Source organism: Carassius gibelio, chromosome A18 (assembly GCF_023724105.1).
Source record: "Carassius gibelio isolate Cgi1373 ecotype wild population from Czech Republic chromosome A18, carGib1.2-hapl.c, whole genome shotgun sequence".
Classification (NCBI taxonomy): domain Eukaryota; kingdom Metazoa; phylum Chordata; class Actinopteri; order Cypriniformes; family Cyprinidae; genus Carassius; species Carassius gibelio.
This window is the reverse complement of record NC_068388.1, coordinates 19,096,155-19,110,589: the sequence shown is the minus strand read 5'-3', so window position 1 is coordinate 19,110,589 and position 14,435 is coordinate 19,096,155. Positions and strand designations below refer to the sequence as shown.

General features: G+C 35.8%; 1 protein-coding gene across 1 annotated transcript in view; it reads right to left on the bottom strand.

Annotated features, from left to right (window-relative positions):
• Window positions 1-602: 602 nt before the first annotated feature.
• Window positions 603-14,435, bottom strand: part of LOC127934324 (tropomodulin-2) — a 29,454-nt gene continuing 15,621 nt past the window's right edge. Inside the window, exons 7-10 of the mRNA XM_052531627.1 lie at window positions 11,542-11,649; window positions 10,993-11,136; window positions 9,414-9,558; window positions 603-4,113 (exon numbers count right to left, since the gene is read on the bottom strand). Coding sequence (XP_052387587.1) covers window positions 4,082-4,113; window positions 9,414-9,558; window positions 10,993-11,136; window positions 11,542-11,649 — 429 coding nt within the window. The 3' untranslated portion in view covers window positions 603-4,081. The remainder of the gene's footprint in view (window positions 4,114-9,413; window positions 9,559-10,992; window positions 11,137-11,541; window positions 11,650-14,435) is intronic.

The window sequence follows — 14,435 nt, the reverse complement described above, 5'->3', positions numbered from 1 at the left end:
ATGGAATATTCAGTTTCTAATCAATAGGCTAGTGAACAAGTACTAGTCTATGGCTGCGGTTTTTATTTTTCTTCTTTATTAAGTGCTTTATTTTGATTGTAGTTATTTTAGTTTATTTAGTTTTACATTTATGATTTGATAGTTTTAGTTTTGATCAACCCCAGTTTGGGAAATCCTGAAATAGTGAATATTTTCACTTCACTCCATTAGTCCCCATTATATCAGCAATTTTGTTCTTACAAATATTGAATAAGAACTAACAAAATTAGTACTATAACATTTTTCGGCGACTTCCAGTGCTATAGTTATGACCATCTTATAATAAATACTATAACTAATTACGGTAGTGGCCATCTACTCCAGGTTCACAAGTCCTTATTGAATGGACAGTATCTCTCAGGTTGTTAGTGACTACATCAGAGATATATTCAATAAAGTATTGAAATTCACTCACACACACACACACACACACACACACATACACAGTTGTATATAAATAACTTGTATTAAACTGGTGAGCTGTGTAATACGTATTTCTTGTTCAGTTGTCAACTCTTTAGCTCTCCCAGCAGGGTTAGAGAAAGAAGACGAACAGCCCAATCTGTAAAAACATACGTGTTATTGAGGACATCTGATACTTTACAGAGTTGTTTGTTATTAACAGTACATAACAAGCTTTCCTCTTCTGGGATCCAGACATGTCGTATCAACATACAAAACTGTGGCAACATAGGAGACATTTACAATACATGATATTTATATGTATATCTATATACGAGTGGAATCTTCTGAAGAGGATTTGAGATGGATATTTCAAACAACTCATGGTAATATTGCAGAGCATAACTTTCTTACAAGCACAAGCTTTTAGCAAAGCATGAACCTTTAACCCATAATCAAACAAAGATGGAATGAAACATGAACCATAACCTGAAAAAAGAAAGGGGAAAAAATGGCTTTCATAAACAATTCAGCATTTTTCACAAAGAAAAAAGAAAGAAAACAATCAACCTAAATTCACTTGATACACAAGGCTCTTACAAAACGGAACAAAACAATGAATCGCAATGTCAAGGCGAGAAAAGTTACACTTCAAAATTGGTCCAAGCTTTTGCATTTAAAGCAGGTATACAACATGTTCCCCTGTGAAATCCAGCTGTATAATCCATACCGGGCATGCTCAAGACTGCTTAGTCCGAGATGCCATACTTTTGTGCAGAAGGTCCATTGGATAGTTTCACCACCTTCCTCAAAAACGTGCCAAAGCATATGTGCTCTACATTACATACCGCTATCAATGAACCTCGTAGGACATACAAGCTCACAGAAAACGGCAAGCGGTATAAAGGTTAACTGGTATAACGAAAGCATGTTATATCGCAAAAAGATACAGCTTTGCTTTACAATGCAAACATGCATGTGATCGCAAACATGCGTGTATGTTCGAGGCTCTGGCTGCACCAGGACTGTTAAATGCTAACAGAATTTTTCTGTTTAGGACAACATTTTTCTCATCCCTCTCGCTCTCGTTCAACTAGTTCCCTAATTTCCTCTTTAGCACAGACCATGTGCTTCAAAAATGTTCTTCTAGATGCAGAGATCCTACATAAACTAAAGGAATAATCCACCACAACTTGAATGTTTTGTCATTTATTAACCCTCATGTTGTTCCAAACCCATATCTGATTAGTTTTTTTTTTTTTTTAATGGGATAACTTTTGAAGAAACTTCATGCAGCTATTTTCCATATAAAACCTGTAGTGACTACATCTTGAGGAATGACTTACATTCTGAGTCTAGGAATGACTAATATTATTGGACTGATAACGGAATCGGCGACAGTGGCTTTAACTGTAAATATCAGCATTGGTCCGATATAAAAAATAATGCAGATATGTCTCGTCTCAGGGTGTGCTAGTGATTAGAAGTCAGCAGTGTGACTCATTCTTGAAGCAAATTTTTGCAGGGGGCAGCAGTGACCGCATCCCCCAGGCCCTAACGCCCTTTCGGTAAGGAGTTTTAATCTGTAGGGGGCACTATAGACATACTTCTAATTGAATTAAAAGTAAAATAGCCTAACCAAAATAACATTTAGATTGTTTCGGATTAAATAAAGCAGTAATTAAGGTCATAAAATGAGTATGTTTTGATTTAAAGGTCAGAAGCTATAGCTTACATGAAAAAAAAATTAAAAAAAATCAAACATGACACTTGTAAATTCATTATATATATACTGATTTATTCATTAACGTGAAATATGTTTTATTTTTTAAACAAATAATAAGCTCTAAAAGATTTTTTAAAGACCATCTATAAATGTTAAATCGTAAAATATTAGGGTTTAACATGGCATCTTTCCGGAAAAAAAAATGCAGCGATTGATATATAGTTTATTTAGGCTATAGTTATCTCCAAAGCTTCAAATGTACTGTCAAAAAAACCTTCATTGTTGTTTAATTCTAACAAATAAGTTATTTTGAAAAATGAAAAATATTTTGCTTATAATTTGACTTTGTGTTCATTCCAAGCAAAAGGAAATATATCGGTATCGGTCAAAATTAGTTGAAAAATATCGGCATATCAGATATTGGCAAAATTCCAATATAGTGCATCCCTAAACTTATCCAACCCATTTTTCGATTGGTTGATGGTGATTTTTTTTTCACGCCTTCAATGAGCGACTTAAATTTCGTTGTAACCCACATACAAAACAAGCATAACTTGATAACACATAAAGCTAAGTGTTTGACAGCTGTGGTTACAATAAATTGTGTGAAAATACTTTTAAAAATTCACATTTTGTGTTATACACACACACACACAAATAAATAAAAAATACCAGCATACAGGTTTGGAAAATTTCAGGGCAAGTAATTAAGCAATTTGTTTTTAGGGTAAATTATTCCTTTAATAAACTCAAAAAATTAAATCCTAACCTGTCTTGTCTGACCTAATATTTAAGAGCATTAAATGTTAGTCTTTGGCATGGTATTAGAAATGTCATTTAAAATTTATCTACAGGAAATAAACTAAATCTATAATTGAGAACTACACTACATAAATGCTCACTTCCTGTGTTGAAAAAAAGAAGAAAATATCCCTTAGTGCATTGCTCAGTGGAAATAAACCTCTACAGTTTTTAAGTCCTAAGTAAAACTGGTCAAACTTTCACCATCATCTACACACCCAAGGTTGGAATTAGTGCTGATCTGGTACGTTTTTCCATTTCCAATGACAACTGATGAAAATGGGGCACCGATCTTAAATTAGCACTGTAATTCCTCAGACACACAGTGTCAGGTGGTGTGTTTCGGAAATAGAGGTGAATTTTACAATACGAATTGTCACAATCAGCAGCAAAACCGACGAGAGAACATGTGATGAGGTGCAGTGTGGAAGCTGAGTTTTTGAGACCACCCAGCTGCCCAAAGACATCCACACACAACCCATGCCGATAGAACTACAGCCGCAGTGAACTAAAGCTAGTGAACTTTTTACAGTGAGGTAAAACCCATGCCAAAAGAACTAAAGCTAACCGTGAGAGTATAGATGACTTTTATTAAGGAGTGTCTGTTACGATCAGCGCAACTTATTAGCTAACCTGTTCAAACCTGTGCTCCAAACCCAGACTCGACAAATCTAGATTTAGCTCACATTAAGCGGGGAACACAGCAGATCCAGTCAAGTTGAGTCTAGATTTGTTCAGAGTGAATGTGGGCAACAGGTTCTGATCCAGCCCATCCATGAAGAGGTCACTATAGCTCTTGAGTGTATGTGTGTAACCGTTGCAACCTGTTTAGTTTCGTTTCAAAGAACTTGTTCAAAGAAAACAGCAGAAAAGATTTTACACATGCAAAAAATGAACAAAAAAATGGATGCAAAAGAATTGCAGCTATAAAAACAACAATAACCAATAATAATAATACAGAAAAAGATTATTGAGTATTAACATTAGGGAGGCAAAGTATCCAGTTGTGTCCCTTCTTCAGGTGAAGTGGCTCCCTCAGAGGGTTTGGCACAAGAGCCCGATGAGCTTGAGAGAGAGAGAGAGAGAGAAGAGAGAGAGAGAGGAGAATATGCTCTACACATCCTTCTCTACTCGCCTCCGCCGCACTGAAAGAGAAAACACAGATGTGTTAGTAATCAGATACACTGACAGCATTCGTGTCTTAAGATACGAGAACCTTAAATGAGATCTGCTCATTTAAGATACTTAATACATTAGTGTGTTAGTCAATACTTCATCCTGATGAAAGCTAAACACAATTATTAAATTCAGCCAAAACTTGTTCTAGCCCCTTTCACACTGCGATTCCAGCAAATAGACGTGTAAAGTGTTCCGGCAATTGTTCCCGGGTCGCTAGATTTTGCACTTTCACACTGCCAGTGATTACCCGGGATATGTGCGTGCTTTCACACAGCCCTTGAAGATCCCATAACGACACGTGATATCAGGGCGTGACGTGTAATGTATGAGTCGAAAACGCTAGGCACTTTATACTTTTACTGAAGTGAGCGAACGATCTCGGCGTCAGCGCGGAAAGTGAGGAACTAACTGATCTCTGCTTCATTACAGTTTGCACATATTTTTTCATCGCGAACGTTGATCTTCCTTCAAAAAAGCCGGTAAGAGAGTTGCGCGATAACACGTGTCATCACTTCGACACCACATTAGATCTGGCTTTTGTTCACACAGCGCTTGTCCCGGGTTGAACCCGGCAATGTTACTAGGTCCCCGACCCGGGTTCAATGCCGGAATCACTCCTGGGACGTGTTTGCTTTCACACAGAAGGTGACCTGGCAATGTTCCGGCAATTTGCCGGGTCCGACGTGCAGTTTGAAAGGGGCTTCTGTGTCACGAACAATCAGGTTACCCTGAACAAAAGGGTCTTCACCCATTGTAGCTGGTTTGCTGTCGGTTTCCTGATTCTTTGACAGAATAAGCAGCAAAGAGGACCAGACTTTATGCCTTAACCCTTTCGAGTCGATTAACGCATATATGCGTTTTGAGTCATTTTCACCTGATAACCCCGAAAATAACTTAAATTACACTCTCAGTTTTAATCGTACAGATAAGAGCAATACATCAATCGAATCTGTAAAGGGTCTAGTTTTTTTTGGATACAGACATAATAACAAAAAACCTTTTGTGCACTTATAAAATAAAGATAACAAACAAGGTGCGCGTCTACAGTCTTTGTCTCCGCTGATCGTCATGTACAAACATTTCATTAAAATGAACTGTAACTCCGTGAATACTCAACGAAGAGACATGAGAGAGATATCTATAGAAAGCCTGGAATGTCTACTTTTAAACTAAACAAGTGCTGCCGAAAACAAATATTCTGAGATAAAGTAATCCATATGAAAACAACGCAATGTCTGTTTTTCATATCTCCGCTCATTATATCTAATGTGACCACGCCCCCGCGCTGAACGCGCTATTCAGATTCAAACTGAAGCGCGCGGCTTGAATAGCCTACACCCACACAGAAGAAAAAGCAGCCAGACTATTCTTCAAGTTTTTATTTTATTTTACTGTTTGCTTCGCGATGAGAGGACTAAGACATAATTCACCCCAAAAAGATGTGATGTGGTTGAGGATTTGAGAAATGGATTTCCTCAGAAAAAAGAATGAAGCACTTTATTCAGCAGAGATCATAAACAGAGTAAGTCTCTTTTTATTTATTTGTACTAGTTTTCACATAAAGTGTAAACATTTTACTAGTTAGACTTTTTCCAAATACTTTTTCCAAACTATAATTCCTGACTAAATGTATAATCAAGTGAAACATTATGAAGTTTCAATAACAATATACAATACTATACCATTCAAAAGCTTGATGTAAATAATATAAATGTGACAAATAGAGATAACTCTAACAAATGTAAAAACAATGCAGTTCTTTCGATTTATTCCCCCTAAAAAAACCTGAAAAATATTATCAGCTCTTTTCAACATTAATAATAATAATAATAATAATAATAATGATGATGATAATAAATGGGGTTTATTTGGTAGAAAATAAGATTGTTAAAAGGATTTCTGAAGGATTGTGTGACTAGAGAAAGGATGCCAAAAAATTTGAAAGTCAGCTTTGATTGTTCCTAATAAACTGTTTAACTGCTCCCCCAAGTGGATATTAAATTATGTTGTGGGATAATTAAATATATTCTTAATAAACTACAAACATAAAATTATATACTTTTATTTTGTTCTCTTTCTTGTAAGTCCTCCCTCACAGTGGCACAGTTGAATGAGAGGCTCATTATGCAGCTCATTATGCAGGCCTTTGTCTTCTCATGTGTAAATCACAATGATATTCATGATAGTTGACGCCTACTCGCATATGACTTTTACCAACAAAAAGTGTTTTAGAAAATTTAAATCAATATATTGTTTTCTGTGAGTGAGTAAACAAGATGATTTTCACATCATTCAGAAAGAAAAATTCTAGGCTACAAGCTCCAGTTCGCAACTTTTCCGGCAACCAATTTTATGTATGTGTTTTATTGCCTTATGCAAGTGATTTAACATTTTTAGTTTTTCACTAACCATGCATAACATTTTTTTTCTCAAAAATACAATCATGTACATGCATGGGTTTCACATATTATTATAGCCCAGTTTGTGCTGATTACAGTGATATTAGACTTTACCCATTTAGATATTTATAAGAAACTGAAAAAAGCACAAATGTCAGGGCATGACAAAACTTCTCAAGGCCCCAAAAATACCCTTAGACTCCAGAGGGTTAAGTCAAAAGATAGCCTACATAAGACTCTGTGCTGAAGCATGTTAGTGTTTTTTTTTTTTCTTGTGTGTGATTTCCAGCAGTGGAATGTGCTTGGTTAATCAGTGTTGACTAGTTCACTTCTATATAAGGCCTTTAATTCACAACAGTGAGGATCTGATAACTTATCACACCCTGTATAACCTGTCCAATGTACAGGTGAGTCAAAAAACAGTTCTAACAAAACTCACACGTCATCTTTCAAAATGTGCTGTTAGCAGTCATGCCAAGGGTTAAATGTCAAACCCATGCTCTCACACATAATACCTAAAGACACTGGAATAGAGCTTGACGCATGACCTCATCTCACACACGTGTAAAGCACACTGTGTGTGTGCTGTAACATAAGACTGGCGAACTGGAGACAGATCCAAACTTCATTGAAGAAACACAGAAAGGAAAAGAAAGTACCATGAATAAAATAACAGTATAAAAGACCTTATTCAACAGTTTTGTAGCAATTTTTTTTCTTGTTTCTGAAGTCCACTTATAATTTTTCCACTTTCATCTGAACCTAATAATAATATTGTGTTTTGCTACCATACCTTTACCAGAGTTCCTACACATACAGATCATATTTAACATAAATGTTTCATAGAGCATTATTTTCAGCTTTTTATTTGGTATATAGTAGTCTTCTGTTAATATTTTAATTTGTTCTTTTTTTTCATAGATTTTCTCGAAGTGACAGAGTCCCTAATATAAAAATAAATAAATAAAAAATACAGACTTTAACATGCATAAAGGAAACTATTTTCGTGCTTTCGAGAAACCATTTAAATGTGTATGGGAAGGTTTTGCATGTTTACGCATTACAATTTCTTGTTTTATATGACCTTAATTTCTTTATCACCGCCATCTTAATATGAATAAAACAAGAGCATGGATGCACATGAATTAACAGAGATCCACCTGCTCAAAAGTTTGCTTTTATTATGGTAGTACCTCTAATATCAAGGCCTGAGGTCCAATTTAACACATTCTCTGTGGTCGTGGACACGAAATAGGCTGATGGCATAACTTTCCGCAAGTTCAAGGGTCTATAAAAAAGACTGGTACCGTAAAAAAAAAAAGTGTTTTAAGATTTGTCTTTCATTGGGTCAGTATGCCATATTTCAAGGCATTAGGTCTCTTTAATGGATAGTCTATGGAGAACAAGAAACCACACTGTGAAATGGGCTGGTGGCACAACAAGTGACTCAGTGTGCATTGTTCTAACTGCTAAATTGAATGGTTTCTTGTGCGTTCATAAAAGTCTGTATATTTTTTTATTTTTGCAAATATCCTTGAGTTATGAAATACGGTGCAAAGAAAATAGTGTAAACAAAATGCATCTAACTAGGGCTGGGCGATTTGGCAAAAAAAATTAAAAAATGTAAACTATACATTTTTTTTCAGAACATTTGAAAATTGTTGACTAGTCAACTTGAAAATGTAACTACAACATGATTCAAGTAACTTTTTCTTTACTAACCCTCTAGTTAAATAACATTTTATTTCATGCGCACCACACATGAAGTTGTCAACATGATGTGAACGTGATGTAAACATGTACATGAACTACAACTACATATTGTACAAACTTGTCTCATACATATTATGTGTTCAGAAATAATACGAGAAAAATCCCAAAAGTCAAGGTAATTCAAATTCAAAATGACTGACAGTATAAAACCAGTCCTGCATAATGAAAAATTGCACCTTGAATTCATTCAGTCATATTTGGCGATCATGAAACCTCGCTTCTTGTGAGATAAATTATTTTCATTAAATTTAGAATTTTCTATTATATATATTAAAAAAAAATAGTTTTCCAGACCTGGAAAATAGTTGAATCAAATTCAATACTTTTCCAAACCCCATAGGAACCCTGCCTTATAAGCTCTGTTATGACTGACAAACAAGATGTGACATGTACCTGTTAAATAATGTCTGTGCTTAGTTACTGAGTACTGAATATGACTTGATATGTAAATTACAGATGTGCATCAGTAATCAACTCACACGTACACACTGTAGCTAAATCATTTCACCTTTTAGTGCTTAATCCGGTTCTGTACACACACACACAGTTCAGTAATTTACGGGAGTCACTTCTGCATTTGCATCAATTCTACTTAGTGTGTACAGAACCAAACTGAACAATTAGTTGTTAATGACGTATTTCAGTGCGTATCGCAGTTGTGTTTTTCTTTTAAGTATCCGTCACCTGCCTAGTTTAACTCTACAAACTGGACTGCTTTATGAGACAAACTCAAATCACAAGTCCAAAGACACAACAAATAACAATTAGACATGGCGACCCTTTATGAATGTGCTCTGCTAATCACATTCATAAAATACCAAACATGTGAGAAGGCAAAAGCGTTTCTATGTTTACCACAGTGTGAAATGATGTTAAATGATGTTGTTACTCCTGAAAATGTACAGTGTGTACGTGACCAGTTTTTCATTCTAGGGCTACTTTACCACGGCTTTATTACCATGGTTACAGCAGATTCTGTGGGTGGAGTTCTAAGGAAGCAGCACAGCTTTACAGAATGGCACATGTCCAAAAATGAATCTGTGCGAGCCTGTTTCTGTTAATCCGACCATATGTACATTAGGTTGTGTTCTCACCTAGGTCGTTGTTTTTTGTGATGGCTGCAGCAGCGCGGGATCTGGGACCCTGTTGGGTGAAGTGGTACCCAAACTTCACGATGCTTGTATTCTGCTCCAGCATCTTAGCAATCTCCATCTCTGTCGACGTACCGAGCTGCTGCCGCTGAGAGCAGAGAGGACACACATCAGAACTGTCTCTTTAACACATGCTTATATAAGCCCACACACACAGACATTTTGAATTCAGTTTGCATGGTGCTTATAAATAGCAGGGTTTTAACACATTTCAACGACTTTAGTATCCAGACCTGTGCTGACATTTACAGATGAATCATAATTAATTATACCTTTGAATTAAGGCCCATTATGCAGTGGCCGACTAATCCATTAATCTTTCTGTATTATTTATTCTAATTGCAGTGTAAATGCATTCATGCTAGCTCTGAAAAGTCTGTAAATATACCTCAATGACACTTCAGATGCAGCTTTTGAAAAAAAAAACAATGTTATGACCATATTGTAGGCTAAAAGTTTGTGTAATAAATTATGTTGAATCAAAATATTTCTTTATTATTGTCATTTTGTAATGTATTTTAACACGACATTGACTATCATTTTGGGGTAATTTCTCAGGCCAAATTGATGTGCATTTAATTTGTGATTAATTAATCAGTACATTATGTTATAATTAGATTAAAATTGTAATCGCTTGAGAGCCCTAGTAATTACATGTTAAGGTGACGCTATATATTCATTCATTTTGCTGGAATTTTAAATTCCCCTGCTCTAAACACTTTGTATAGTGCTCTTATCGCTTCAGATGTTTCAGATGTTTTCGCTTGAAAACATCTGAACGATGAGCCTTGTAGAAAAAACGACGGGTTTCAGAAAGGCGGAGGAGAAACAGAGGAGAAGAAACAGAAATGGACAGTATGTGGAAAATAATGTATTTTTAACCTTAAACCGCACAAACACATTTCATTACACCAAATACACAAATAATTTTCTTTTTAGCAACATCATTTGACCCCTTTAAATGCTTTTAAAAGGAGTTTTGTTCGCTCATCAAGGATGCATTTATTTGTTTGTATTTTCATATATTTTAAAATGTTATTTATTTTGGTGATGACCAAACTGAATTTTCAGCAGCCATTACACCAATCAGTCTTCAGAATATAATCCTTCAGAAATATATAGACATTTGGTGCTTAGGAAATAGTTTTTATTATTATTATAAAAATTTAACTTAGTTGTCCTGCTTAAAATCTTTGTGGAAACCCTTTTTTGTGTGTGTGACCTTTTTAGGATTCTTTGATTAAGGACAGCATTTGTTTGAAATAAGTATTTTGTAAAGGTCACTTTTTTAATTATTTATCAATTTCATGCATTCCAGCTAAAAATATATATAGCTAAAAATATTTAAAAAGTCCAAGTTGACTGGATAAGCCACATTTCATGAAGCTGTAAAAAAAAAAAAATGCACACGTGACAATAATTGCTTAATATTAGCGTCACATTTCTAAATTAATGTGGCAAGTTGATCTGCAACAATCTTGCTGGTTTTAGAAGAACATGTGGTTGAAGTTGTGTGCTGTACCTGGTTGTCAATCTTGATCTCTGTGAGCGCATCATTGTCCCGCAGAGCTTCTACCAGAGCCTGAACTCCTGCGCCAGTGATAAAATTAGACTCCAGATTCAAACTTTTTAGCGTCTTATTCTCTCGTAGCATGTCTGAGAAGGCCTGCAGTGAACACAGAGAAACACACAAAGCTTAAACATAGTGTCAAGAGAGCCGCATCTCTTCCATATATATCTTAGCATTTACGCTTCAAGCTGCCTTTCACTTTTAGTGAAGATGGACAACCTACTTGACACAGACAAATCACCAGTAACCAGTTACAAGTAAAGAGCCTATCATCTACTATTTAGAGTGCAATGCATTTCAAACTACGTACATCTTCAGAGGTTTAACAAATGCTGCTTATCTGAAACCGCCAGCAATGATAGAAAACCAGCAGACATGTTTGGAAGGAACACAGAAAGTTTTTTTTTTTACACAAAAAATTACAAATGCATCCCTTAAGGCAGCATTTGTTCAATCTGAACCCAGAACACATGAACATCTGAAATGAATCATGTCACTCACCACGGCAACAGGGTCATTGCTCCTGGTGGCAGCCAGACTGAACTTCTTCACATGAGTGTTTCTCTCCATGGCTTTTGCAAAGTCCTTTAGAGTCGGGATTGGAATGTTCTGGAAGAAAAGAAAAGGGAAACATTAAAATGAACATAGCATCTCATGTATCAGGACGCTTCTGTATGTCCCTAAACTCATTGTCATGGCCTTCATTCTGAGATTTTATAACATGCTCTCCATTTTTTATGAATTTGGAGTCGAACACTGACATAGGTCATATGTACTTTTACATATATTCATTTAGCAGACGCTTTTATCCAAACGGATTTACAAATGAGGATATTGAAATCAATCAAATCAACAAGAGGGCTGGAACAGAATATTTGATTATTTGAATATTTGTTTGGTAAGTTTACATTCGATTATCAATTTTGAGATTCAAATTATTCTTTTTTTTTTCTCAAACACCTAGCATCCCCCGCGAAATTGTTCTCATTCGCCCTTGAATATGAATCGCCCATGAGTGAATGATTCAGTTCCTCTAGAAGAGAAGACAAAAATGCAGAAGACCTCAGCTGTGTGGGAGCACTTTAAGTTGAGTAAGGACAAGACAAAGGCAGTGTGCCAAATATGCAATTTGAAACTGGCCTAGTTTGAAAAAGAGTTCTATAAGTAGTACGCCTGTAGTATATTGTTAATGTAAAAACTTTTATCCGCCATGTTATTCAGTAATTTTACACATGGTAAAACCGTGAACTTAATTTGCTAGGAAAATACTTGCAAATATGGCAGTCATAAAAAAAAAATCAATATTGTAGCCCAGCCTAATAATAATTGGTCTTTATTAAAACTGTGTGTTTTGTATCACTAGTGCAGTGTCCATTCTCAGAGCATATAAGCCCTGCCCGCATGAGGCGTCCCTCTTCTGGCTCGCGCTTTTCTGTAGATTATTAAAAGTTTATTCATTCTAAATGTGTGGCAAGTCCATATTGCACCAAAATGACACACTACACTCCCTTGAGTTCGCAGCAACACACCCGCCATGTGTGAAGTCGACTGGATGAATGGTTCTCTACATAATAAAAATGAAAACAGACAGACACAGAGATTCCTGCCTGTATTACACTGTGTACACCAGACGCAACAGTTGTCGTGATGCCCCGCGCCGCAAAAGCTAAAGTCGGTCTACACTGACACGCGTCAAACCGTTGAAATTAATTTGAAATTTGTCAGTACGTCATAAATAGAATGCAGCAACGGTTTACTGTCAGCAGCATGCGCCGCATCCATTGTAGACAGCATAATAGGTTTGATTGTAATTTGTCTTGCTGTGCCGCTCGTGTCCAATGTAGACAGTGTTAGAAAGAAGAATGTTCAGCCCCCTTCCTCCAAAGCTTTGAATATTCTGTGTTGATTACTACCGAAGCTTCGAAGATCAAAAAATGGTATTCAGATCAGCCCTACAAGAGATCCCTACAAGAATCTCAGCTTAATGTAATACACATGGCAAGGTTTTTATTTATTTATTTTTTTTTTTATTAAATGTAATTGAAATAGAACAGAGCAAGCTAGTGTTAGAGGCCTTTTCATTGTATAATAAATAAAAAGCAAACAAATAAATAGAACACAAAAAGCTGTTCTTTTGTGTGTGTGTTTTTTTTTAAGAATAGAATCATATGAATTTATATAATGAAATAACATAGATCCCAGCGAAAGCCAAAAACAGATATCCGAAATAATTCACAATTTGAAACCTGGTGGGTTAGGAGGTTTCAAGAAAAATATATTTATTCTAGTTCTAGTTTGTGTGTCTGTTTATGCGTTACGCTCCACGTGTATTTTGTTTTCATTGATATGTGCACGTGGTGTACTGAGCACGTGTCGGTAGTTGTGCTCATTGTCTTCTCTCTGTCTCTAGTTTACTCTCTCTGTTTGCAGGTTGCTGTGATTGGCCGAGTCGGACGTCAGTCATCATTAAGGCGGAGCTTGAGAGTCAACTGGAGGCTGCCCAGCTGGTTAAAGGGGTCGCGTGTTCATTCATGCTTTCTCTTCTCCTGTGTAGTGAATCGAGCTCTTTGTAGCCAAATTTGTTTTCTGTAGTGAACGGAGTTTTTGTGTATGTTTCTGCCCGCGAATTGAGTTGTGTGCTATGTGCTTTGTTTCTTTGTACTAATAATATTTGTTGCGCTCTAACATGGGCAAGATTAGTTTGATGTGTCTAGCTTTTCATTCGCTCGGAGATATCGGTTAAAAACTGACATTCTGCGAAGAGAACGCAGGTTAGTATATCGCGATATACACTGCACCCATAGCAGATGATTGTTTAGACACACCAGGTAAGAAGTGAGTGTCAACCCTTGTATTTCTGTTTTTGTTAGGTAGTTTAGTTCGGGTGCCTGATTCACCAAAGATTTTGGTTTATGTTCTACATTTTTGTTTTGGTTAGATTAGGTTTAGAGTAAGGATTGTTTTGTTATATTTAGTTCTTTCCTTTGGCGCCGCTTTTGTTCTTTTCCCATTTATTGTTTGTTTGTTTATTTGCTTATAATATCACATTGTACAAAGCGTACATTATTGTTCTTTTGACTTGGTCCCGTGGCCTTTTGGCTTGTTGTGAATAAGCCCAGTTTATTTTTCCCTTTGAAAGAGTCTGTCATGTGTTATTCCACCATACCCCCACCTTCAGCAGTACGTTAATATATAAATGTTGCGGTACATGCCCTAGACTTACTATTCATAACATTATGGAATAGTAATTTCATAACAAATATTTCAAAGATTTTTAGAATATTTTAGGCAGCTAGAATGTTTTTTTTTTTTTTATGCCCATTATTCCTAGTTCGATTTCCAAAATTACGTAATACATTCTTTGTCATTTAACATGTATTTTTTAATATTTAAAA